This window comes from Opisthocomus hoazin, chromosome Z, assembly GCF_030867145.1.
Source record: "Opisthocomus hoazin isolate bOpiHoa1 chromosome Z, bOpiHoa1.hap1, whole genome shotgun sequence".
Taxonomy (NCBI): Eukaryota; Metazoa; Chordata; class Aves; order Opisthocomiformes; family Opisthocomidae; genus Opisthocomus; species Opisthocomus hoazin.
Window position 1 is genome coordinate 90128727 of NC_134454.1, and position 25160 is coordinate 90153886.

A 25160-nucleotide genomic window follows, 5' to 3' on the forward strand; every position below is an offset into this window, starting at 1 on the left:
GGCTCAAATTAAAGGTTAAACCCAGAAGGGCCATGCAGCCCCGTGGGTTTCACGGCAGCGTGGGGCTGCTCGCGCCGCGTCTCTGCACGCTGCCCAACCCCACGGCGTGAGTTAAGCAGGGAGTGTTGAAATTTCCATGCTTTTTTTGGCTGATGCCAGACCCTCTAAAACTGGTGTAACCATGTTTCGTGCGTGAACACATACAAACGACTACAAGCTCCAACATTGTCCCGTATGTTGAACAACTCACAGATATTTCCCAATATTAAAAGACAAGGCATATTTTAGGGACGTATATTAGAGCTGACGAATGATATATCGCAGTCACAGCTCCGTGTTGGTTTTGGCTCGTGCTCAGTCCCTTTAAAGCAAAGCGTTTGGTTAGTTCATTGACAACTGCAGAAGGGTGTGATCTTGGCCAAGCGTAAGCATTACTAATATTTTTACATCATGTATTTATTTTAACCAAACTCATTTATCAACTGTAATTAAAGAAGGTAGCTATCACTCACTCACAAATAATTACAGCCCCGCTCCGTACGGCTCTGGTGTCTGCTGCGAAGCTAAACCATTATTCAGGGGTGTCAAAACTTTCTGTCACGGGGTGTGGGGTGGAAGGAGGGTCCCTGCCAAACGCCCTGGGCAACATCTCACTCCTCCGACGCAGGACAGGCTGCCCTCGCCTGAAACCCCGGCGTCTGCAGCCCGCGGGTCCCAGCAGGCAGCCAGCCCCCGCGCTCCAGCACAAACCACGGCCTCAGCGTCCCCGGCCAGTTATTTACCCATTCCCTTTCTGCAAAAATGGCTTTATCATATTTTCAGAAATCCTTTTCTACTTTCAAAGTCCCGGTCAGAGCACGTCACGATTTTTTGTCTTCTTGGAACGGCCGTTCACCTCTTTCAGCAAATCCTGCACCAAAGTCTCATCCCCCTCACAGCAAGGATCACCACTAGCACACGTTTTTGAAATTGCACGATAGCTTAGGAAAAAAAAAAAAAAAATCCACATTCCCACCCTTATGCCGAGCACAATCACCCGCAAAAACGAGGATGAGGGCTCTAAGCCCTCCGCGTTTTATTTCCGTTTCGCTTATTCCACTTTCAACAACGCGGTCGAGTTAGGAAATTCGATTTCTTACTTTGTATTCTGGAATTGACAAAGGGAGGAGAGAGATTGTCATGCGACCCAAGGTCTCTGCTGGCCATATGATCATAGTGAGTCCCATCTCCATAGTTCTGTTAACAAATCGGGAGAAAACACAATTTTACAAGTTTAAACAGCACTTTTCAAAACCTACAGGTCCCTATTTGCCTGCTAAGTTTTAAGCCAGCTGTAAGAAATACTATTCCCTTTATTGCTTCCCCTATTGATTCTGCTGCAAGGGATGTGTTCCAGAACGTTTTAAAGCTGTTTCAATTTTTTTATTTCATTAGTAATTGACTTTGGTTTGCTGTGTGGATAATCCCGAATGGGTGGCTGAGATGAGGTTCCTGGAATTCCGTGCTGTGCAATCCAGCATAAAGCCCTCTCTCAGCACAAAAGTCTTCCTGCCCATGTGCAAGAACAGCAAAGAAATACTCCTTTTAACGTTTTGCTTTTAAAATCTATTTTTATGGAGAAATTTGCCGTCTTAACCACCTCCTATATCCATGCGCTGGCCCATAAAAAAAAAAATCTGAATTTTTTCCTGCAGTGGGGGTGGGAAGTTCCTTCTCACCGACAAACCACCCGGCACAGCGGCGGTCCTTGGTGCCCCATCGCCCCTCCACCGCTCGCCGGGGGTCCGCGGCAGCGGGCGCTACTCACCGCCTGCGGTGGGAAACCCGGGCAGGATCGGGCTCCTCGCTTTTGAAACGGGCTGGTGTAACCTTCCGCTTCCAGCCGCTCGATCAGCAAAATCTTAAAAATTTACCTACAAAGACTGGGCCAAGCGCGGCGGTCGCGTAATGTTTTGTTTCTTCGGTTCAGAAGAACTCACAAGAAACTAATTCTCCCGACGTGGAAATCCCATCGTCGTCTCACAAAGAAGGAAGGAGAGGGGGGTCAGGCTGTTTGCGGAGCAGCTCTGCAAGTTAATGCACAGCCTTGATTGAAACTCCCGAATTCTTCCCGGGCTCGTGCTCTTTTCTTTATATCTCAAAACTTAATTGTACGCTCACATTCAAGTTTTTGCATGCATAAATAATCGTGTGTGCAAATTTAGAATTTACTTTTCAAAACATTTTTCCCTCGGAAGCAATACAAGTGTCAAGTGAAAAAAAAAGGGATAAAAATAAAACTGACAGATGTGAGTAGTAATGACGTAATGGATGCTAAGCAGGATGGAATAAGAAAAGGTGGTGTCGGGCTTTTCCCTCCCTCGGCGGCAGGGCCGGGGTCCCCCTGCCATAAAGGGGGGGACCCCCTCGGCTGCCCGTGCTCTGGACACCCCCTTAAAGCCTGAGCTGGAGTAACCTCTGCCGAGGGCAGGACCTGCCCCGAGGGGAAAGGACGGCCATGGAGGAACGGGGCAGCCGTGCTCCTCCGCGCCAGCCAGGCACTCCAGGGCACGGAGCTCCCAGCAGCGCTGCTCGCGAGCCCGGCTCCTTCACGTTAATTAGAAAACAATTAAAAAGTGATTTCAACCAACTGTTTAAATATGGGCGTAAGTAAGAGCAAAGCCACTTTTTGCCCAGCGTTAAGTGTACTTCACGCATCTGCGGGAAGCAAGCAGAAATAATCACCCGGGCGCTGGAGCACAAGCCGTGCCCAGCCCCAAGGACGGGCAGAGCCGCGATGCTCCGGTCCGGCGAGGACCATCGGCAGGGCTGCCCACCCCGAGCGGCTCGGGGCGCGGCTGCTCTGCTGGAAACGGCGTTTCCTCCCAACCAAAGTAACCGCCATCCCGATCCCGAGGTGTCTAAAGAATGTGGGTAACTGTCCAAAGCCACGCTCAAACTGACCGCACATGCCAGCGAACGCCGAGTCTCGCCGTGCCAGCCAGCGGCTCGGCATCTGCGTTCCCTGCGGGGGATTCCACTCGTAGGTGGGAGCACGGAGATGTCCGTGCCCCAGGCCGGCCCAGAGCCCCGTTTCGGCTCGCCAGCTGCCCGTGGAGGAGGGTTTGAAACCCCTCGGGAAGGGTGGGCAGCCCCAGCATGGTGGGACACACCTGGAGGACCCTCTCTGGCTTCCCTGCCCCAAGCTTGGGCTTCGGGGTGGCCGTGGAGTGGCCAGCAAGCTCCCACATGGGCAAGTACAGGGTCCTGCACCGGGGGAGGAACAACCCCATGCACCACTACAGGCTAGGGCTGACCTGCTGGAGAGCAGCTCTGTGGAGAGGGACCTGGGTGTGCTGGGGGACAACAGGGTGACCATGAGCCAGCAGTGTGCCCTGGCTGCCAAGAAGGCCAATGGGATCCTGGGGTGCATTAGGAGGAGTGTGGTCAGCAGGACGAGGGAGGTTCTCCTTCCCCTCTACTCTGCCCTAGTGAGGCCCCATCTGCAGTGCTGTGTCCAGTTCTGGGCTCCCCACTTCAGGAAAGATGAGGAGCTACTGGAGAGAGTCCACCGCAGGGCTACGAGGATGAGGAGGGGACTGGAGCATCTCTCCTACAAGGAGAGGCTGAGGGAGCTGGGCTTGTTCAGCCTGGAGAAGAGAAGGCTGAGAGGGGACCTTCGAAATGCCTCTAAATATCTGCAGGGTGGGTGTCAGGAGGACGGGGCCAGACTCTTTCCAGTGGTGCCCAGCGACAGGACAAGGGGCAACGGGCACAAACTGAAGCAGAGGAAGTTCCAGCTGAACCCGAGGAAGAACTTCTTCCCTCTGAGGGTGACGGAGCCCTGGCCCAGGCTGCCCAGGGAGGCTCTGGAGTCTCCTTCTCTGGAGATATTCCAGACCCGCCTGGACGCGGTGCTGTGCAGCCTGCTGTGGGTGACCCTGCTTGGGCAGGGGGTTGGGCTGGGTGACCCACAGAGGTCCCTTCCGACCCCTGCCATGCTGTGATTCTGTGAGTGCTGCCCACAGCGGGGGCACTGGCCCTCTCCTCAGGTTTGGTGACCACCCACAACCCCTAAAAACCCCAGCGCTGAAAATGAAATGCTCAGCAACAACATCTCCACTCCACCGGCGCTCTCAGCGGTGGCGGTGGCCGATACGGCCTAGTAAGAAAAAATGGTTAATTAATGTTCTCGCTACCTGTTAGAACTAGCGGAGCAGGTGCCAAACTCAATCACAGGATCAGGTTTAAATGTTCGAAAAGAAATCAAAAAAGGCAATTTTAAAGAGAAGACAGGCTACAGCCAACTTTGCATGCCCATTTTTCTAGGCAATCAGGTGTAAAACTCATATTTAAGATTGTAAATTTACATATGCAGGAAGTCTGGTTTGGGGAAAAAGATTAGATATACTTACCCTGGATGGACTAGGATGTCCTGTATTCCCCCAGGACCCTGAGCTAGTTCTGTCTTCTACATCTAGGGACAAAAAAGTTCTTTAGGCTTTATTGCAATAATTCTTTCCTTTTGTATAGGCACTTTTAAATTAATGTTTCAAATTAATCTCCTGTTGCCTTTAATTAAGAATCAGGCACGGGGCTACTACGATGGTAGTGGCTTCTGACCCACTGCTTAAATTAACTCATTTAAATTCACAGCAGAAATGAACTGGACCCTCAGGAACCTGAGGTCTGAACATAAAAATTACTTCGGCGGCTCAGCGTTCCTCGACACTTCACAAAGTGACTGCACCGTACCAGGTAAAGTCCTACCCAAATCTCCAGGTCTTGCCAGGCAGCAAACCCAGAACATGGTAAAACAGATGAAACCTTGTAGATAAGGTCATGCAGGCTTGGGGTAAAGGCACCTCTCCCCACCCCATCCAGGCTCCTGCTGCAGGAAAGCGTTTACGCCCGGATTTGCGCACCCAAAAAAGCAGAATACATTCCTAAAGGCAAGCACGGGAGGGGTACGTCTGCCTGCTCCTCTGTCGCTGGATGGAGAAGTCATTGCAGCCCTTGGGTGGGAGACATTCTCCTCGGAAGCTTCAGACCGCCCGTTCCAGGGTGGCTTTCACCATTTTCCCCTCCGCTAGCGAGGGATCCCTGGCAAGAACACCTCCCGTGGCGTACGGGCTCGGAGGCGGCGAAACCTGCCGCTCAGGGCACCGACCCAGCAACCGGGACTGCTACCAGCGCCTCAAACCGTGCAACGCAGCGCAGCAACGCATCGTCTTCTCGTGCGCGGTGTACCCGTGCCCCAACGGGACGCGTCGGGCGGCGAGCTCCGAGTGCAGACCTTCCTAGCACTGTCAGTTAACCTGGTTTATCATCATTAGAACTTCCCTGCAACACTGAGCGTTCTCCAGCACGCTGGGACACGCTTGCGCTGCCACCATCACCAAACCGTTACTAAAACGAGTTGGGAGTCTCCCGAGATTTTCCACTTGGCTAAAAACTTAACGGATAAACCTGACATGCACCAGTACAGGCTTGGGGCTGACCTGCTGGAGAGCAGCTCTGTGGACAGGGACCTGGGTGTCCTGGTGGACGACAGGGTGACCATGAGCCAGCAGCGTGCCCTGGCTGCCAAGAAAGCCAATGGGATCCTGGGGTGCATTAGGAGGAGTGTGGGCAGCAGGGCGAGGGAGGTTCTCCTTCCCCTCTACACTGCCCTAGTGAGGCCCCATCTGGAGTCCTGTGTTCAGTGCTGGGCTCCCCACTTCAAGAAAGATGAGGAGCTACTGGAGAGAGTCCAGCGGAGGGCTACGAGGATGAGGAGGGGACTGGAGCATCTCTCCTACAAGGAGAGGCTGAAGGAGCTGGGCTTGTTCAGCCTGGAGAAGAGAAGGCTGAGAGGGGACCTTAGAAATGCCTCTAAAATCTGCAGGGTGGGTGTCAGGAGGATGGGGCCAAGCTCTTTCCAGTGGTGCCCAGTGACAGGACAAGGGGCAACGAGCACAAACGGAAGCAGAGGAAGCTCCAGCTGAACCCGAGGAAGAACTTCTTCCCTCTGAGGGTGACGGAGCCCTGGCCCAGGCTGCCCAGGGAGGCTGTGGAGTCTCCTTCTCTGGAGATATTCCAGACCCGCCTGGCCGCGGTGCTGTGCAGCCTGCTCTGGGTGACCCTGCTTGGGCAGGGGGTTGGGCTGGGTGACCCACAGAGGGCCCTGCCAACCCCGACCATCCTGTGATTCTGTGACACCGGTTCAGCCAGGCACTTGCGCACAGGTTTAATGGAAGCCTGTGAATAATTCCACCGATACCATAGTTAGCTCTTCTGTTAACTCAAGTCCATGAGATCCCTCACGCCCACCCTTTAGCACATTGATGGACTGGACCATAACTGCTTAAATCCATCACTTTTCACTACAGGGTGTTAAATACCAGGAAATGTGATGGACACTGATCTACAACAGCATTATTGCACATTTCAGTGCTACTTTCCAACTTGCTCCTGTGCACCCGCCAGCCTCCTAATGAAATAATAATATCGCTTGCCTTTTGCCATGCACAAACGGTAGCTTTAATCTCACTGGAAAAACACATATTTGGTCTCATGAGCCAGAGAAACTTTCCCAGAGCGCTGCCAAAGATGACACACTGGAGCAGCCCCCTCCCGCCTCTGCACGGGTCCATCCACACTCCGGGGATCGGTGGGAACATCACCCATCTGAGGAACAGATATGGTCGTTATCACTCTAAAATATGGGTGCTGCGACCAAACCTGGTTGACTTCCAAGTTTAAAAAAACACCAAAAAACCCCCCCCACATTTGTATAGTTTAATACTTTCCCCCAATTACAATTCCTATTATCTCAATAACAGATGAACGTGTTAATAGCACAAGACACTCTTAGGTAAATATTTAATTAAGCTCCAGAAAAAGAAAGAAAATGTGTATCATTTACCTGACAGATCAGATCAACCATTCTATTAGGTTAATTAGGCATATTTTTAAAAATCGTTTGTGTTATGTAACAGGCAATTAACTCTGTAGAGCCCCGATCCATCGCCTGCTAAAAATCAGTGGATATTATCCCACTGACTTCGATGGGCATCGTCCCTCCCTCAAGCACAGCTTCCAAAACCCACCGGCGAGCGGAACAGCTCAGCCTTGGGGAAGGGCACCCGGGGCCGGGGGGCCAGCTCCGAGCCCACCTCCGTTCTGCTCTCAGCTCCCCCGGGCAGAGCCACGAGCCCACTGGGGCACGTGCCAAACGCCGGGTAAAGGACAGAGCCACACCAGCACCGGGCTCTGCTCTTGGCAACAAGGAGGCACTACTCCCATGGCTCCCTGGTAGAAACTTCACTTATTAACCCACTTATTTTCTGCAAAAGTCAGCTAATCTCAAGTAACACTTGTTGCCAGAGCCCCTTCCACTGGCTCACGAGCTCTTCCCTTGGCCTGGAGCTGGGTGGTGGGCTCCCAGGAGTCTTCCATCACGCCTTCCGCAGATGCTGGGCCGATATACGCAATGTACCCGGCTCGTGGGGCCTCTTTTGAGTCATGTTCTTCAAAAGACCTATTTTCAGGCACAGGGAAGGGGTGTCACGCTCCCGGAGATGCCCAGTACTTTCCAGCAGCACATGGAAACACCGGCTTCACGGCCAACCGCTGGACGGTCCCAATGACGCGAGAGGAACTATTTACAATTAAACACGAGTCTTTGTGGCGAGCCCAGTTCCCGGCCGGCTGTCCTCTCTGGTGCTCTTTGCTGCGTTATCCCCACCTCTCCCTCACGCCAAGCGTGCCAATGACCAGAGGGTACCATCAGATCCTTAAAATCACATGGGAGCGACACATACCTCGGGGCTGGGGTATTCCTCGTCCCTGCAAGCACCCCAGACCATGTCCCTGGGCATGCCCAGAAGTCCTGCCTCGGCAGGGGAAGCACGGCCGAGCGGGCAGGACGCTCCCGGGCAGGGAGAGAGACAGCTTTTGGGATGCATGACGGGAAGGCAGGCATTACAGCTACGCAGACATCGTTCTACGTACCCAAGCACGCTATAGCGGCTAGAGAGTAGGAGACTAACCTGGCAGAATAATTCTAAGATTTGTCTAGAGTCCAAACTGTTTAGCCATCTCAGTTTTGGCTGAAAACTCCTTGCCCTTTACCTTGCTTTAACCTGAGCCCATATAATGCTCAAGGTCTTCCACCAAAGTTAAAAGTTCTGGACTCTGACCAGAAAGCGACAAGCAAAGGCTCTTGTGTCTCCTCTTCAGGGGTCGCGTCTTAGCTTTCGGCCAATTTTCTTTGTATTTAGACTTAAATGTGCAAACTGCACTATATTACTCTGCAAAACATCAATGAGAAGGCTTAATGAAGTAACACTGACAGATAAATCCATTTCTTTCGCAGTAATCAAATCAAAGCAGGTTGACATAACACAGGAACTTAATACAGTTATTCCCTTGTAATTGGAAAAAGGCCCTTTACTTCTCATTAAAGCAATCTTCTGGGTATTGGCATAATAAGAAGGCTCAGGGCTTTAATACTGCCCTATAAAAGCCCCAAGATACAGACCCCTTAAGCAAACATGCCAGATTATCTAATTCCTTGATCACAGTGGAACATGTAGTTATTGTTTTAAACTACTAATTCTTTATCTCGGCTGCAGACAAAAAGGAGGAACTGGGTCTAAAACACGTATCACGAAACTCTATAAAAATGCAAGCTCTAGCTGGGGAAAAAGGCGCTTTTTCAAAAAAAACCCTGGAGCTTCAGCTGGGAAATTGCGAGCTTAGCAAGATAAAAGCCGTTCTTGGTCGTAAGCAGTTATAAAGAGCAAATAATAAAATACAGTTTTACTGCATTTGTGAATTTGCTGGGAAAAAAAAATTATAGTTTTTCCCTGTGTTTTTTCAGGGGTGGCGGAACTGGTGAAAGCCTTCGCGCCATTGCCGTGTAGGTGTCACGCCAGAGGCAGCGGCCGCCCGCGACCCTCGGAGAGGCCGGGCTTCTCCGTGGGGCTGCAAGCAGGCCTGGGGGTCACCGGCACGGGTCCAGCGGGACACGTGCTCCGCGTCTCCTCATCTGGTTTACGAGGATTCTCCGAGTGTGATCCAGTGAGCTATCGACAGCCAAAGGCTGGCTAACTTCTGCACCCCTCAAAGCCACCACACTCCTCCCTCGGCAGAGAAGAGCAAATATCTCACTAACTACTACCTAGTTAACCTCGCCTAGTTTACTAATAGTTTAGTATGACAGATATCACAAGAAGGTTTGCAAGCTCCTAAACCCAACTCCAGAAATTTATTACGTACCCTGTGAAGCACTGCCGCTTGGGTAATTAGGACAGTGAAACCTTAACGACACCAAAGTCAACACAAAATTCTCCTGTGACTTCTCCTCAGAGCTTGGATTTCTCCCAGAGTGCATAAACTCGAACACATGTAATTTTCTCCAGAATCTGGCTCCTGTGAATTAACCTCACTTCATCGTTAGGCAATGCAACCTTGTAAAAAGCGAACCATCGTGGACAGATTTTGTCCGCTCTTCAGAAGGTGATTCATTCGGGATTAATACAGTGGGATTCAAGTAACTAAAGCTTCACTCAGCATCTCACAAGTTCTAGCTAAAAGAAGTAAAACCGGCATTTAAATGGAGCCAAACCACTCTAGATCATCTTGAAGAACCTGGAAAAGCACTTTCAGTGGATCCAGGGAAGATCTTCGGTGCCGTAGACCGGGACTGGCTGGATTCAAATCCTATTACTTCTACTAATGATCTAGGGAAAAAAGAAGAACTACAATCCACACCGACTGCACCCCCGTGTTGGAAGGTACTGCAACTTCAGAGAGCCCACCCCTGCTGAAGGATGCAGGGAGAAAGCCAGAGCGCCCATTTTGGGGCCAAAAGCTGCACTTCCGCAGAGGAACGAGTTCCAGCAAGCCTCCAGCCGAGCAGCCGCCTCACCCTAACGGTACTTTTCAGCAGCCTGCGGAGCTGTTGTTCTGCACCCAGGTTCCCTGGACATCCGACAGGAGCAGGGACGCCTTGGAGCCCCTGAGCAGGGCACGAGGCTCCGAGACCCTCCAGCAGCGCGGCTGCGAGGTGCTCAGGCTCTGCCCAGACCTCCTGGTGCTCCCTGCCTGCTAATCGGGCTCCAAACACACCCAGCAAACGCAGCCAGGACCAAGCGCGGTGAAAGCACGGCAGATACCATCATGGTCCACCAGGAAGGCTGAGGTCTGAGCACTCCAGCACGCAGGCAACCGCTGTCACACCTCCACCACCGCCCGTGCTCTACAGCCTGATCCTTGGGTGTCTTTATCAGCCTCCGTGCTCAGGGTCGCAAGTGAATGAAGGTGCTTAACGCGCACCTCCCAGCTCCAGAAAACAAAAGAAGTTCAGAATTAGGTGACCTAAAGGGCAGCCTGCTGTCTAATATATGTAATTTCAAATTATATTCGGGGTAGGCCACCAGTTCTGACGCGCTGTGTGACTTTCAGGCCAACACCTACCTGATTTTAAGGGGCTGTGATGCACAAACTGGAAGCACCACCTAAGGCTACCTGACCTTGGTCGTCATGCCTGAGAACTTCCTTTGGTACAAGTTTCATTGAGTGCCTTGAAGTGCTCCCAAACAGACTTTACCATTAGGAAAGTAGCATTTTTTTCTGGAAAAGCACCCAAACCCGGAAAAAAAACAAAACAAACTCCTCTTTGCAGGAATAATCCAAACAAATACTTGGGAAATCATCCAAGATCATAGCAATAAAACTGAACAATAAACTAGATGACACTAGAACCGAATTTTGTTTGAACCTCCCACCGCCTCCAGTAAGAAATCTGGACGCATTGGTAAAATCCTCAAATCACAAGCTAGAAAACTGTATCCTCATGCTTTACTCTGGTGAACAGCAACACGCTTATCACAGGTGTTTTGCTCGTAGATAGAGAATCGGGGAAAACAAAAAAGAGTAGACTGAGACTAGTAAAAGTAACTAAGAAGTTGAGAACTGTTTCAAAAAAGAGATACCATTTGAAAGATAATACACATGGAAAACCCGTGTAATAAGTACGCACCTGGTGTTAGACACAGTAACAACATAGGAACCAGGTGAGACAACAGAAGAAAAAAGAGCACAGTGGTGGATCTTGTTAGTTTTGTAGCAAATCTGACCAGGAACGTTGATTTCTCTGCTATCCATACACACACGCCGCTTACCCATGCACTATGGGAGAGGCTGGGATCTGCACCAGGAGAGCGTTCCTGATTGCCACCACTGGAACCGCCTGGACGCGGTGCTGTGCAGCCTGCTGTAGGTGACCCTGCTTGGGCAGGGGGTTGGGCTGGGTGACCCACAGAGGTCCCTTCCAACCCCGAACATTCTGGGATTCTGTGATTGGTCTGAGCAGTATTTTGAGCAATTCTGGGGGAAAACAGGCGTTCAGCTAACATCGGACTGAAGCCGGTATTACTCGAGAGGGGGGCTGAGGATGTCTGTTCGAGCACAAGGATCGCTGCCCCAACCTTCCCACACAAAACCAGGGCACATTCACCACCTCTTGTACCGAACGATGCTTTCTACAGCGTGATGGTGTTTCACGGTGTACTCGGTGAATTCGCAGAATCACAGAATGGTCGGGGTTGGCAGGGACCTCTGTGGGTCACCCAGCCCAGCCCCCTGCCCAAGCAGGGTCACCCAGAGCAGGGGGCACAGCACCGCGTCCAGGCGGGGCTGGAATATCTCCAGAGAAGGAGACTCCACAACCTCCCTCGGCAGCCTGGGCCAGGGCTCCGTCACCCTCAGAGGGAAGAAGTTCTTCCTCATCTTCAGCTGGAGCTTCCTCTGCTTCAGTTTGTGCCCGTTGCCCCTTGTCCTGTCGCTGGGCACCACTGGAAAGAGTCTGGCCCCGTCCTCCTGACCCCCACCCTGCAGATATTTAGAGGCATTTATTATCTGCTCCACCCTTCCAACACCATCATCCCAGCACACATACAAAGCCACAAATAAAATAACCTGACCACTACGCTCATGAGCTTAAACGGAAGGAGAAGCATACATCTGTATATGACTTTTTTAGCTGTTTGAATAGTAAAGTGAGCAGAAAGGGCAAATCCATTTTTCAGTGGCTAAACCTCCCTGCTATGAAAAGACAGGGGTGAAATTCTACGTCTGGGGGAGTTTTCCATTCCATTTCAATTAAGACTAAAACATTGTCTTTAGTATTTATGTTCCCTTAATTTAGAATAAACAATATTTCACATTTGCTTCCCTGAATGTCGCTGTCTTAAAACAATCAAAATCACGACATTTAACGAACGCAGTAATACAGGCGCTGAGCGAGCAGCCTGCACTCTGAAGTGTGCCTGTCAAAAATCTGGCCTTTTATCTACCAGCTGCAGAGCAAGAACTACAGAAATCTGTTTCTTTAACTCAGTGCTAGCCCATATTCTTTTAAAGGATCTGAATACGTATCAAGCCAAAGATAATTCTTGAAGAATGGTCATTTCACATGCATGAGTGCAAAATAATATTTATCTATACAATTATTTATCAGTGTGGCTCAAACAGAATTGCATTACTAAAATTCCAAAATACTGTAACCAACTTGGTAAATATTTTAACATACAAGAGCAAAAAAAAACAAACCAAAATGCTTAAATCGATGACTTTTTATCTTTCATGAATAACTAGGTCTTGTCTTTCAGAGAAGCCAAGTGCTGTGCTCTTGAATTTACCTACAGGGCAAAAGGGATCAGTTTTGGAAGACCAGAGTGAAAGGAAAATCTTCCAAATGCTCCTTGGTGAACCGAAAGTCAAATAATTCAAGATGACTTTCAAAGAAGAAAGGTAATATATTGTAGCCAAAATTAATCTGTTTGCTTACCCTCCCTGAAAATGCTGTAATGTGTTTGCACTGGGAAGAAAATGGTGGTTCCCTTCCAGCGCTGGCTCCAGCACACGAGGAGGGGACGTCTTCTGGACATGGTGCTCGCCTTGGGCAAGCCCTTCTGCTCCAGGCAAGGGTCGTTGGGGACGGGCGCCAGCGTGCCATCCATCACAGCCAGCCTTGACCCCCATACACCTCCCTCTCGCCAATAAATCCAGATGAAAGCCTCCCAGCCTGCACAAGCATCTCCCCACCCACGCCTGCTTGCAGAGGGCTGCAACGCCGGCAGCCCAGCTTCTCCAGCAGCAACATCTCAAGAGCAGATGACGAGGTAACTGAAGGAACCCTAGCAAGGTCCAAGCCTTGGTCCACCAGAAGGACCTCTGGCTCAGGCCACCGTTCCATCGGCACCATCACCACACCGCCTTACCCTGACTTTACACACTGTGCTCTCCCCAGCAGGCAGCCAGCGCAGGACAGCGGAAGGACCGCAAAGGAAACCCAGCGGTCAAACCGCTGTGACAATACGGCACAGGAGCATGGAGAAGGGTAACCAAGCCAGCTAGGAGCAGCAGGAGTGGCGACTGAGGAGAACAGGACGGGGTAGCCCACGCTTACCAGAGAAAGGGTATTCAGAGCTACAAAACTCCCTCCCTAGACTGGCTTTTACAGTCCCAGTGTGGGTGACAGAGGAGAAGAACAGGATGGGCACCATCCTTGCCAGCAGCAGACAAGAGCAGCTTGCTTTAAGCAAAAGCTAGACCCTGTTTTCTACCATGTTCATTCAAAGCATCCGATGGCTGATCTGTTCCTGGGATGCTGGGTGCCGCTTCCCGGAGCCGGACAGGCCCTGGGTTAGCGATGCGGGTTCCTGAGACGGGCTGACCCCCGAGGGGTCCTCAACACCACGGTCTTTGAAGGAAGTTGTTTGGAGAGAGAGATGATGGAAAGGGGGTGGGTTACGAAACATCAGCTGCTTTTTTTATAGTTCTAAGACAGAGGATCAAAGATATGCTAAAAATAGGGATAAAAATCAAAAATATGCCAAAATACTGAACGTGTGGCAAGCAACGGTCTGTTTGCAGACTGCTTCTGCAGTATCTTCACCTGCACCAGCAAACCCTTTTCTGCCAGCCAGGAGTATTTCCCCATCAGAGACTGCCAACCGCACCGATTTGCTGACGCGATCTAAAATACACAGAATAGTAAATGGAGAAAGACAAACATCTTCAGATTTGAATTTTATCTTCCAGGGGAAAAAAGCCCAGTATATTAAATAGTATATTGAGCAATGAAAGTAATTCTATATGGGATTTAACAGCCAAAATAGCCTCACTTGAGAAGGAAAAGGACCAAGATCTCTACACGGAAGAGACTTTCGTACAGACGCCGTACTGACACGTGATTAGCATTTCTCATTGTATGAATTACAGTTGTGTCAAAAATGAGAAGGGTGGGAAAAATCCTAGACTCTAGTTATGATTATCATACTTCGACAGTATGATAAACAGGTACTTCGGGATTGCCGTTTCCTCGCTGTGCTCTGCAGCACCTTACAAACAGCACGTCAGACACCACTAATGCAAATTAAGCTAAAACGCACTCGTTTGGTGGATTGAGACCTTTTCTGCTGTTTTGCTTTTTGAAAAGAATTTTTTTCCTCAGAGCATTACAGTTTTCAACAACCAAAAAAACCAAGCTCAACAAAAAATGACAAAATACAGCAGAAGGATTAAAGAGCAGCAGATCAAGGGAAGAACGAGTTGGTAACTTGGACGGTTGGCAGGCTAAGGGACTGGCAAATTTAAAATGCATGTCCACTGACGCAATCTTTTTTGAAGATTTTGCTCCAAATATCACCAAGACAAGATGAAAAAAAATACAGACAGGGAGGTGACCTGGAAGAAAGGCAGGATGAAGCCTGCGGGTGACATAGCAGCCAAGGACTGCCCTCATCGAGAGAAAGGACCCAGGCGACGGAGCCCTGAACAAAAGCACCGGCTGCGACGGGCCACGGAAACCGGTGAGGAAGACTTCAGTACGACACGGGAGGCAGCGGGGAGGCAACGAAGGGGTCTCTGAGGAACGGGCCGTGGGTTTCACGCCAGACGACAGAGGGGAAGCTGACAGACTGCAGGTACAGGACGGGGAGAAGCCGCCCCGAGCTCGGGCGACAGCGAAGTAGGACCAGCTGCCAGGTATCTACACTACAGGTCCATCGCTCCGGTTAAAGCCACAAATTATTGGAAAGCTCATTTGAATCAGAAGGCCGTTTTATTTGCTGCCTGAACTTCCAGAGTCCGTACAAATCCCCACGGACGCTCCGAGGCACCACTTGACAGCATTTGCCACAGAACGTCAACAGCGTAAACAAATCTGAACTGTCCTCAGCCTTCACATTCGCGACAAAGAGCTGCGTTGTCCCACCATGGCTGAGGTCACAGACCCTCACGCTGCGTGTCGCCGCCTTACACAAGCTATTTTCTAACACACTCATGGCACGGACTTCGTGCTGGTAAGGACAGATGACACTCACACGTCAGCGGTTCACCCGTTTTTGCAGGCCTGCTGGAACCATCAGCAGATCGTAAGAACGAGTTTAAGGTTCTAGCTACGCTGTCCTTTCCAGCTTCTCAGGTTGCTGATGGATTTTGTTCTGGTTTGGGTTAGTTTGGGGGTAGGGAGTGCTGTGGGAGAAGGGTTTCCGGAGCAAAATGAATCTTTTTTATTTATTTTAACTTGAGGGGAGATAGAATTCAGTAGTGTCTGCTTCTCAGGAGTCATTCAGTTACAAAATGTATGTGGGTTTATAAGCTGCGGTTATCTAATTAATTCACTGTATATTCATATATAGTCTATATTAATGTTAAAGTACTTAATTTCTACTGGAACCGAATAACCCGGAGCCCTCTGAAGTTATGATAATTAATCACACTGCTCCAGGCAAGGCGCACACGTTCTACACCATAACCTAAAAATAAGTAAGGACAGATTTCCTTAAACTCTCCGTATATAATGAATTCTGAAGGTCTCTGTCTGAAGCAAACGGACATTTCCATTCCAAAAGAGTAATCAAAGCCAAAAGGCGATGGTGGAAGCTTTGATTAAAACTCAGCTAAGTTCAGGCCACTTATGGTAAGATGGCTAATAAGGAGACAACCGTGGACTTCCAGGAGGGCTCATTATGTGCCCTCGCCATTCGCCAGCACTAACTTCTACACCACTTTTTTCATAGAACCACAGAAGGGTTCGGGTGGGAAGGGACCTTTAAAGCACACCTGGTCCAACCCCCTGCCACAGGCAGGGACATCTTCAACCAGATCAGGCTGCTCAGAGCCCCCTCCAGCCTGGCCTGGAATGTTTCCACAGATGGGGCATCAGCCACCACTCTGGGCAACCTGTGCCAGTGCCTCACCACCCTCACTGCAGAAACCTTCCTCCTTATATCCAGTCCAAATTTCCCCTCTTTCAGTTTTAAACCACTACACCTTGTCCTGCTTTGGCAGGAGGGTTGGACTAGATGACCCACAGAGGTCCCTTCCAACCCCTACTATTCTGTGATTCTGTGATTCTGTCCTATTGCAGCAGGCCCTGGGAAAAAGTCTGTCCCCATCCTTCTTACAAGCCCCCTTTAAGCACTAAAAGGCCACTAAGGTCACCCCCAAGCCTTCTCTTCTCCAGGCTGGAGAGCCCCAACACGTAGGAGATATCCCCGTCCCTGCCTGCCAACCGCCCCGCGGCAGTGCCCCAACAGCCCTCTGCACCACACGGCCCCCAGCACCCTCCCAGTCACGGCCCCACGCAGCCCCAGCTCCTCCAGACCCCACAGCACGCCAAGCACTCCCCAAAGGGCCTCAGGCAAGGACCTTGCATCCATCCCGGTAAGCATCACTGTCACGTAGAGTGGCTCCTGTCTTCTCCTGCAGCTCACAATTACCTCCACAATCAACCCGCGCCTCACCCACCCGCCCTGCCCAGGCTGCCCACCAAGCTTCTCCGAGGACCTCTCCTTCCCAAGGCTGGCGTGAAACACTCAGACGCTCGTCTCAGCTGAGCAGGGCTAGTGACACCAAGAGTCGAAGGTCACCTTCTTATTTTAACATTCCCTTTGTTCCCTTTCTGGGAGAAATCTGCATGGAGCTTCTAAATAAATAAATTTTCCTTTTTATTTTTTTTGCGTGTGTTTGTGTAGTCTAGGAAAATAGCAGCTTTATAAGGAACATCTGAATGCAGCTAGAACATTCTGATTTTCTGAGAGAAACCACCACATGATAAGACCTACTACAAACCAAACACGCTTACATGTGAAGGAGAATCACTGCAGAAATCCAACTCAGACACCCAACACCAAATGCATCATTTCATATTTGACTACCTCCGATGATCTTCCGGGCTTGTAGAGACGTGGTGTCTGAAAAAGTGCCACTAGTCAGATATACTTATGAAATGTTTCTGGAAGTGATGTATACTTCTACAGCAACACTCCGCAGGGGTGTTGTATGAATGAGAAACACCACACTTCACAGGCAGTAACATTTAGAGAAAACACCACCACACAAGATAAGGCACTCGAATGCTCCAGGCAACGGAGCAGAACAGGCAGAAGACATCCCAGGTCCAAAGCCAGCCCTCTCCTGCTCCCAGGAAGCCGTGCCCAACGTGCCGGTTGGGTCAACCACTGGTCACCAAAGCGTTCTGCAGAGGGAACGGCACCAGCAGCCATGCCTCACGCTCCAGTTGGGTCAAGCACTGGTCACCAAAAGGGTTCTGCAGAAGGAAGGGCACCCGCAGCCGTGCCTCACGCTCCGGGTGGGTCAACCACTGGTCACCAAAAGGGTTCTGCAGAAGGAACGGCACCGGCAGTCACACCTCACGCTCCGGTTGGGTCAACCACTGGTCACCAAAGCGTTCTGGAGAAGGAAGGGTGCCCACAGCCGTGTCTTACACTCCAGTTCAGTCAACCACTGGTCACCAAAGCGTTCTGCAGAAGGAAGGGCACCTGCAGCCGTGCCTCACACTCCGGTTGGGTCAACCACTGGTCACCCAAAGCGTTCTGCAGAAGGAAGGGCACCGACAGTCATGCCTCACGCTCCGGTTGGGTCAACCACTGGTCACCAAAGCATTCGGCAGAAGGAACGGTGCGTGCAGCAACACTGTCTCCAGCCCAGCGAGGCAGAACAGTGCCCGCAGTGGGTGGGTCTGGATTTCACAGCAGCCAAACGGGTCACTCCTTTGCCAGTGCATCAGTAACACCACGATATATGGTTAACTGGGCCATGAATTATTAGCAGAAGCTGTGTTTTAGCAATTAAAGCTAGGTAATTCATTCCTAAAGTCAATATCCGTACCGTTACCACGCTGCACAAGGACCCCAAGCCCTTTTGGCAACGCAGAGGCGTGCACAGAGGACACGGAGCAGAGCGGGCGCGACTGCGCGGCACAGCGTGCACCACGTCTGGACGCCACGCGTGGGTGAGAGCAGAGCGGTTACTCAGCCCTTCCTCCACACTCCAGAGGAGGATTCTCCCCCGCAGCTTATTGTGAAGTACATGGTCCGGTACTGTTGTCAGCGATGCAATGTTTAAGATGTTGGATTTTATTTAACTCTTAATTAACAAAAATAATATATGAGGAGTTTGATTTACAAGGAGCGCCCCGCTCACAAATTGCTAAAATAAGCTGAATAATGGTATGGAATAGCATTTAATAATTTGCTACCCAGTTACACTGCATTAGTAATCTCATTAACAGTTGGCAGCAACGCTGCAATATATCACAACAATCTGGGGAGGGCACCAGGGCTCCCACAAGGCAAGGGAAAAGAACAACCAGGTTAATGCTCTGCTCGTATACACTAAGGAGATTATTTCATGGAGCAAGTCAGCCCCAAAACCTCCAGCATCACGTAGACAACAGCACATTTAGCACACAGTACCTACTCTCACAAAATCCATGTGCCCTGATCAAAAGAAAAAAAAAATGCCCAAAACTATGTTCTGAAATTTGATGTAGGTAATTTAAGTCTGCAATTTTCTATTTAAATATAAATACAGAAGAGATCCACTGCCTTCAGTGGAAACCAGGGGAAGAAGCTGGAAGATAGGTGCTTTCCAAACTAGATAATATTTTTAGGTGCTGAAGTATCTCATTAAAAACTTCACCCAGGCACCCTCAGTTCCATCCAGGAACGTACAGAAACCAGGGTCCTGGCATCTGAACAGGACTGGATGAACGCGGACACAGAGGAGCAGAGTCTGGGACAACGCTACGAACACTGTAACTGAACTGGAGCCCTGCAAACAGACCATGCACAAAGATGGATGGTAACGGCGCTACAAGAACAGGGCTTGTTCCTACATGTTTTTGAGTGATAATTAAAAAAAAATTTTAGTACTTGTTTTCACCTGTGTGGAGTTTTGCTTTGACTTAAACTGTCCATAACTACTAACTGTTGAAGTTGACTAGCGGCTTTGAGGCTGTAAAAGCAAATAAATGGAACTTGCTTAAGTTCTTCTCTCTTCTGCCTGCAAGATCTCCAAGCAGCCTTCAGCTCTAGCTGCTCTGCCAAAGCCTTGGGGAGAGGAGCTCGTTCCGCACAGCACTGCGCTGGCCGCGAAGCCGCAGGAGCATCGCCCTTCCGAAGGGCCGCATACGGCGAGGCCGAAGGCTGCGGGGCAGCAGCCGGCACGACGCAGGGCCGGGCAAAGCCCCGGGGCACCGCGGCGGCACCGAACCCACGGGCCACCCCCCTGCCCCGCTCGCCTCGCCACGAGCCAGCACCGCTTCGGTGGGAGCTCTGCCCTGTGACTCAGGGGTGAAGGTTGGCCTCCTGCTTCATTATAAAGAAGGAAAAAAAAAATATATTTAAAAAAAAAAAAAAATCAAGCTTTAAAATAAAATCCAAGCTCGTAAGTGGGGAATCAATTCAGCGACCCACTCGCCTTCGGATGGGCAGCTCAGAGTCGGGAGCGCATCTGTTGGAGCCGTTTCTGTGCACGCTTCAATACAGCGCTGTTATCTAAACCAGGTTGTTTTTTTTTACAGACCACACCAGCAGCTGGGTTTTGTACCTCTCTAGCCAGTACATGACTGGTTAATTCCCAATATTTATGTTTCTTGGAAACAAAGATTCACAAGGAATGTGTAGCTGGAAAAAGCTGAGGTAAGAAGAAAAAAAAAAGCGACCACAAAACCACCTCCAGCAGTCCAGCTCATCCTCCAGCGGGCGGTGGCAGAGGTCCCAGACGATATCAACAGCAGTGAACAGCAGACACTGCCCTGATTGCAAACCACGCACATCTGATGAGAGGGAAATCAAACCTTAACAGAAGAAAAATATCTCGTGAAACTAAAGGATGTTTTCTGCTAAACTTGTAGTCTTTAGAGAAGAGCGCTTTAATTTAAGCCTACTTTAGAATTACTTCTCTGGAGATATTCAAGACTGAAGAAGAGAAGGCTGAGAGGGGACCTAATATATACTTACAAATATCTGCAGGGTGGGTGTCAGAAGGATGGGGCCAGACTCTTTCCAGTGGTGCCCAGCGACAGGACAAGGGGCAATGGGCACAAACTGAAGCAGAGGAAGCTCCAGCTGAACCCGAGGAAGAACTTCTTCCCTCTGAGGGTGACGGAGCCCTGGCCCAGGCTGCCCAGGGAGGCTGTGGAGTCTCCTTCTCTGGAGATATTCAAGTCCCACCTGGACAAGGTCCTCTACAGCCTGCTTCGGCAGGAGGGTTGGACTAGATGACCCACAGAGGTCCCTGCCAACCCCGACCATCCTGTGATTCTGAGAAGTCACCCACCTTAGGGCAGCCTTTGGCGACGCAGCCAAGCCACTGGCAAAAGCCCAGCGATGGCACACTGCTGGCATTCGTGCCACGTTTGGCCCTGGCACAGACCTGGGCTGGTAACAGCCACCACCAACCCCAAAGCCTTCTAAAATTCACTTGACATCCGCTCCTTAAAGCCGTAAATTTGAACTGGATGCATTTGATGGCCAAGACGGGGCTCTAGATCCACTGTTACCTCCACAAACTGCCCAAGCACGGGTGTATTTTCTTTCCATTCTTCCACCCTCCGACTCAAATTTACAAGGAGAGGGAGAAAGGGACCGAGACCTGAGCCCAGGTCCTCTCTCCCATGGCCATCGGTGTGCAGGATTTCATATTTTATTTTCAATTTTGCAGTTCTCCCCAACTCACAGGTGGAAAACAGAAACCCCAAAAGCCTGTTGTCTGCATGCCCGAATTATTTCGGTGTCCTAGCTAAAGGAGTTCCTCACTGCAGTGGATATATTATATATATGGGTTATATATATTAAAAAATGAGTTTCAAGCACCTGACTTGGAAAAGACTGAACAAAAACATTCTATCATTGGTCAAGAATCATCTTTTCTGTCTTTTATTACTACACTCTGATGCACTGGGCTACGTTTTGCCTGGGCTGAAACTCTCTCCTTTCTAAGACACCAGCTCGAGTCCAACCAAAAGGTGATGCAGGAGTTCAGTTGTACCACGGACTGCTGATCCCAAGCCACTTCACTCATGAGTGGTTAAAATCAAACTTGCTTGTTTCGCTTTATTTTCTTTCATTTTTGTGGTGCATTAAGCTCAGCTGATGTTTTTTTTGTTTTTTGACTGCAAGCAAAACTTTGAGCCTTCCTTTTGGTTAAGAAGATAAAAAAAGCCGAGATAATTGCATCGCTGTTCCCCTGACCAATTTAAGCACCAAATATCGAGTCTCGTGGTGCAAAGTCAAACTGACAGCGCTGCACAGCAGGATCATAACGCTCTCTGATTTAAAAATAAACCCTCTTAGTCCCTTTCCCCTGTTTTATACCCTCTCAGGTCCAGATCTCACTAACAACGCGGCGTTTCACAAACAAGAAATTCCAGGTAACTGCCCTGCATCCGTAAGGCATCGCAGAACACCTCTGGTGAGAATTACATATTTTGTCTAAAAATCTTAACACACATAGCAAGAACTAAATAGAAGAACATCCACAAATAAAAAAAAAAAATATGCATCTGTTTAAAGGCTTTATAAAATCACTCCCCTGATGCAAAGGTCACATTTGAAACGTCTCCGGCAACATGGCCCCAGCCCAGTTCTGCGGCGATATTTACTGCTTCACCCCACCAGCACCTCTCTCTCCCAGCTAAACTGGAACACCTCACCAATGGCAGAGAAAATCCATGTGCCATCGTACACCCTCTTCAAAAGCAGGGATAAATGATATAGATATACATATTTATCAACTCAGCACATTTTGGGAGGGGGAAAAAAAAGAGAAGGAGCAAAGGACTACATTTTAAGGCTTTTTCACTATTTAATATTTACAGAAGGAAGAGTCTATTTGTCTCCAACGGTGCCACAAGGTACTGACGATGCATTTAGATTTAGGCATTATGTAGCAACATTAAATGCCTTTTTCTTATGCGAAGCTATATAAAAGTCAATATATTACACCCTTGGAGTTTGATGGGGTACCTTAAAATCGGTAAGAGGAAGAGGAGCCGCAACTTTTAAGCCTTGTTTTGCTGCTGCCCCATCACTGTAGCCGACACTTCCCCGCTGCCACCCAGCAAGCCTTTCCCCAGAAAATACAACGCCCTAGGAGCATCCAGACACGGGAACACTGCAAACAGGTTATGTTGACAACTGAATCGTGTGTGCAACGCTGGAAGCGCCTACTAACGAATTCCACATTATAATAGAAAAGCTTAAAAAAAGCATGACATCCACATGAATGCCAAATTAATTCATTACGATCAGCGCTACCACAACGAGCCCCAAATTAATCCATCACCGCCGCGTCCACAAAGCGCTGCCCGCTCGTTCTACTCGCTGACGGCAAACACCAGGATGCCCGCCCTCAGCGGGCACAACGCAGGCGGTCGCGGGTACGGCTGACCACGGGTACGCGGCCGGCTCGCTCGCAAGGAATCCTTTCCCCCGTGCCCGGTTTCGAACATGGACTTCACATTTTAACCACAGACTCCGAGCGCGGGTCAGTCTCTGCCCGCCGAGGAGCGAGGCTGCCCTCACCACATGGCACCCGCTCAGCTCCCCACTACGAAAGGAACCACTAAAGAAGCTCCAGTTCCTCAAATCTGAGGATTTCATTCATTTTCTCAAGGTTTTCTGTTCTTGCAGGATAAGAACGAATACCAAGTATATCTTCAAAACCTCTTCAGTATCTGCCCTGAACAGCTTCTTGCATCAGATGCGTTCAGACCGTTGGGCCTTTTCACTGGGTTCTTTCGAGGCACCGCAACTCAAGTGTCTTTGATAAAATGGAAGTCTGAGAAATTATTTGTCACCATTGTAAAACTTCCACGAACAGCTGAGGCAGGACTGCAAACCTTGAAGCTTCTGCCAGGGATCACTTCCACAATGGCAGCATTTGATTTTGAGCTGAAAGCTCACTGAGCGAGGGTCTCTTGAAGCCTCCTTCATCTCCCACCTTCGGAGGCTCTGCCCTTTGCTCGTGCAGCATCTGCCATTTTTTAGCCTGACCATATGCTCGTAAGAAACTTCCAGGGCTCCGGCTCGCTCGCTGTTCCCGAGAAGGCCACCACTTCTTTGCAAAGGAACTCATTAAGGAAAAAACAAAAAAATCATTTAAAAGCCACCTGTATGGGAGAGATGGAAACCATCTCAGCATCTCATCCCCCTCGCTGGACTTGCGGCCCCCTCGCCCACGCTAAGGGAAACGGCTCCCACAGATGTCAGGGAAAGCAGAGGCTCGCGGGGGGAAGATGCCAAAGGAGAAGTTTCAACTCATTGCTGGAAGTCTCTCTGCCTGCAGATCATCATCCCGATCATCTTTCTAAATTACAAGGACTTTAGAGAACGCTGCCGAGAATTAAACCCGGGAAAGAGTCCACGGCTTTCTGAAAGGTGTTTTTAGCAAATTCTGTGCTTTTTCATCTGATGGGTCATTAAGAAAGAAATCGCCCTTAAAGGTATCCTTTGACATGAAGTTACAGCTTTTAAAACTGCAGCGATGTGAATTTGAGTAAATTGTGTCCCTCCACCAAGCAGCACATACTTGGCCTTGTCTCACTGGAGTATGTTCTACCACTCCCACAAAATACTTGTTCCTGTCCCCTACCTTCACGCTACCGAGTGAAGAGTCAACCACGAGCTCAGGAGCTGGAAATTTTACACCTACCATGTCTAGATGTGGGTTCTTCTCCGAACATCCCACCTCCCCCTTAGCTACTGAATTTTTTAATAGAAGGGGTTTTCCAGCAGAATTTGGGGAAAAATTTTTGTCCTTCCTCCTCCTCTCTCCCTTTGCAGTACGTCGCTAAGCCGGAGAGCCAGAATCCAGACAACGCTCCCCAACCAAACCTGGTGATCTTCAGTGGCAGCAAAGCCAGCGAAGCTTCTGGGCTCAGCAGAGCCGCTGTAACCACCAGCGCATCGCGTCCTTCAGAGGACCCCAAGCGTACCGGCAGCAGCGCTGACACCAAGCAGCGGCCCGCTGCGCGGCCACACCAGCGGAACCGGGTGCTGCTCCGGTTCAGCACATCCTGTTTACAGCCCAGGCTACTTCAAGTCATTCAGCCATGACAACTGCTGTCCTTCCGAATATGTTCATTGTGATATTTTTGGGCTGCATCAAGAGAAGCGTGGCCAGCAGGGCGAGAGAGGTGATTCTGCCCCTCTACTCTGCTCTGGTGAGACCTCACCTGGAGTCCTGCGTCCAGCTCTGGAGCCCTCAGCACAAGAAGGACATGGAGCTGTTGGAGTGGGTCCAAAGGAGGGCTACAAAAATGGTCCGAGGGCTGGAGCACCTCTCCTATGAGGACAGGCTGAGAGAGTTGGGCTTGTTCAGCCTGGAGAAGAGAAGGCTGCGGGGAGACCTGATTGCAGCCTTTCAGTGCTTAAAGGGAGCCGACAGGAAAGATGGGGACAATCTTTTTAGTAGAGACAGCAGTGACAGGACGAGGGGTAATGGTTTTAAACTAAAACAGGGTAGGTTTAGGCTGGATATAAGGAAGAAATTCTTTACAATGAGGGTGGTGAAACACTGGAACGGGTTGCCCAGAGAGGTAGTGGAGGCCCCAGCCCTGGAAACATTCAAGCCCAGGTTGGACAGGGCTCTGAGCAACCTGATCTCGTTAGCGGTGTCCCTGCTCGCTGCGGGGGGGTTGGACTAGATGACCTCTAGGGGTCCCTTCCGACCCAAAACTTTCTATGATTCCATGATTCTATGATTTTTATACAGCTCCAGAACATATTTACAGACCACAGCAGACTCTCAACAACAATGAAACTCATAAGCCATAAATATGGGACAATCATCCCAAACCAACCAGCTACCCTTCA

At 49.9% G+C, this 25160-nt stretch overlaps 1 protein-coding gene across 12 annotated transcripts in view; it reads right to left on the reverse strand.

Moving 5' to 3' along the window:
* The window catches only part of LOC142358965 (transcription factor 4), a 245759-nt gene that overhangs the window by 159538 nt on the left and 61061 nt on the right, over positions 1-25160 (reverse strand). For 10 of the 12 annotated variants that reach the window (XM_075411862.1, XM_075411859.1, XM_075411858.1 and 7 more), the window contains 2 exons: positions 4395-4456; positions 1140-1236 (listed from right to left, as the gene is read on the reverse strand). The exons of the other annotated variants lie outside the window; for them this stretch is intronic. In XM_075411862.1, the coding sequence (XP_075267977.1) occupies positions 1140-1236; positions 4395-4456 (159 nt within the window). The remainder of the gene's footprint in view (positions 1-1139; positions 1237-4394; positions 4457-25160) is intronic. 12 annotated transcript variants of the gene reach the window in all.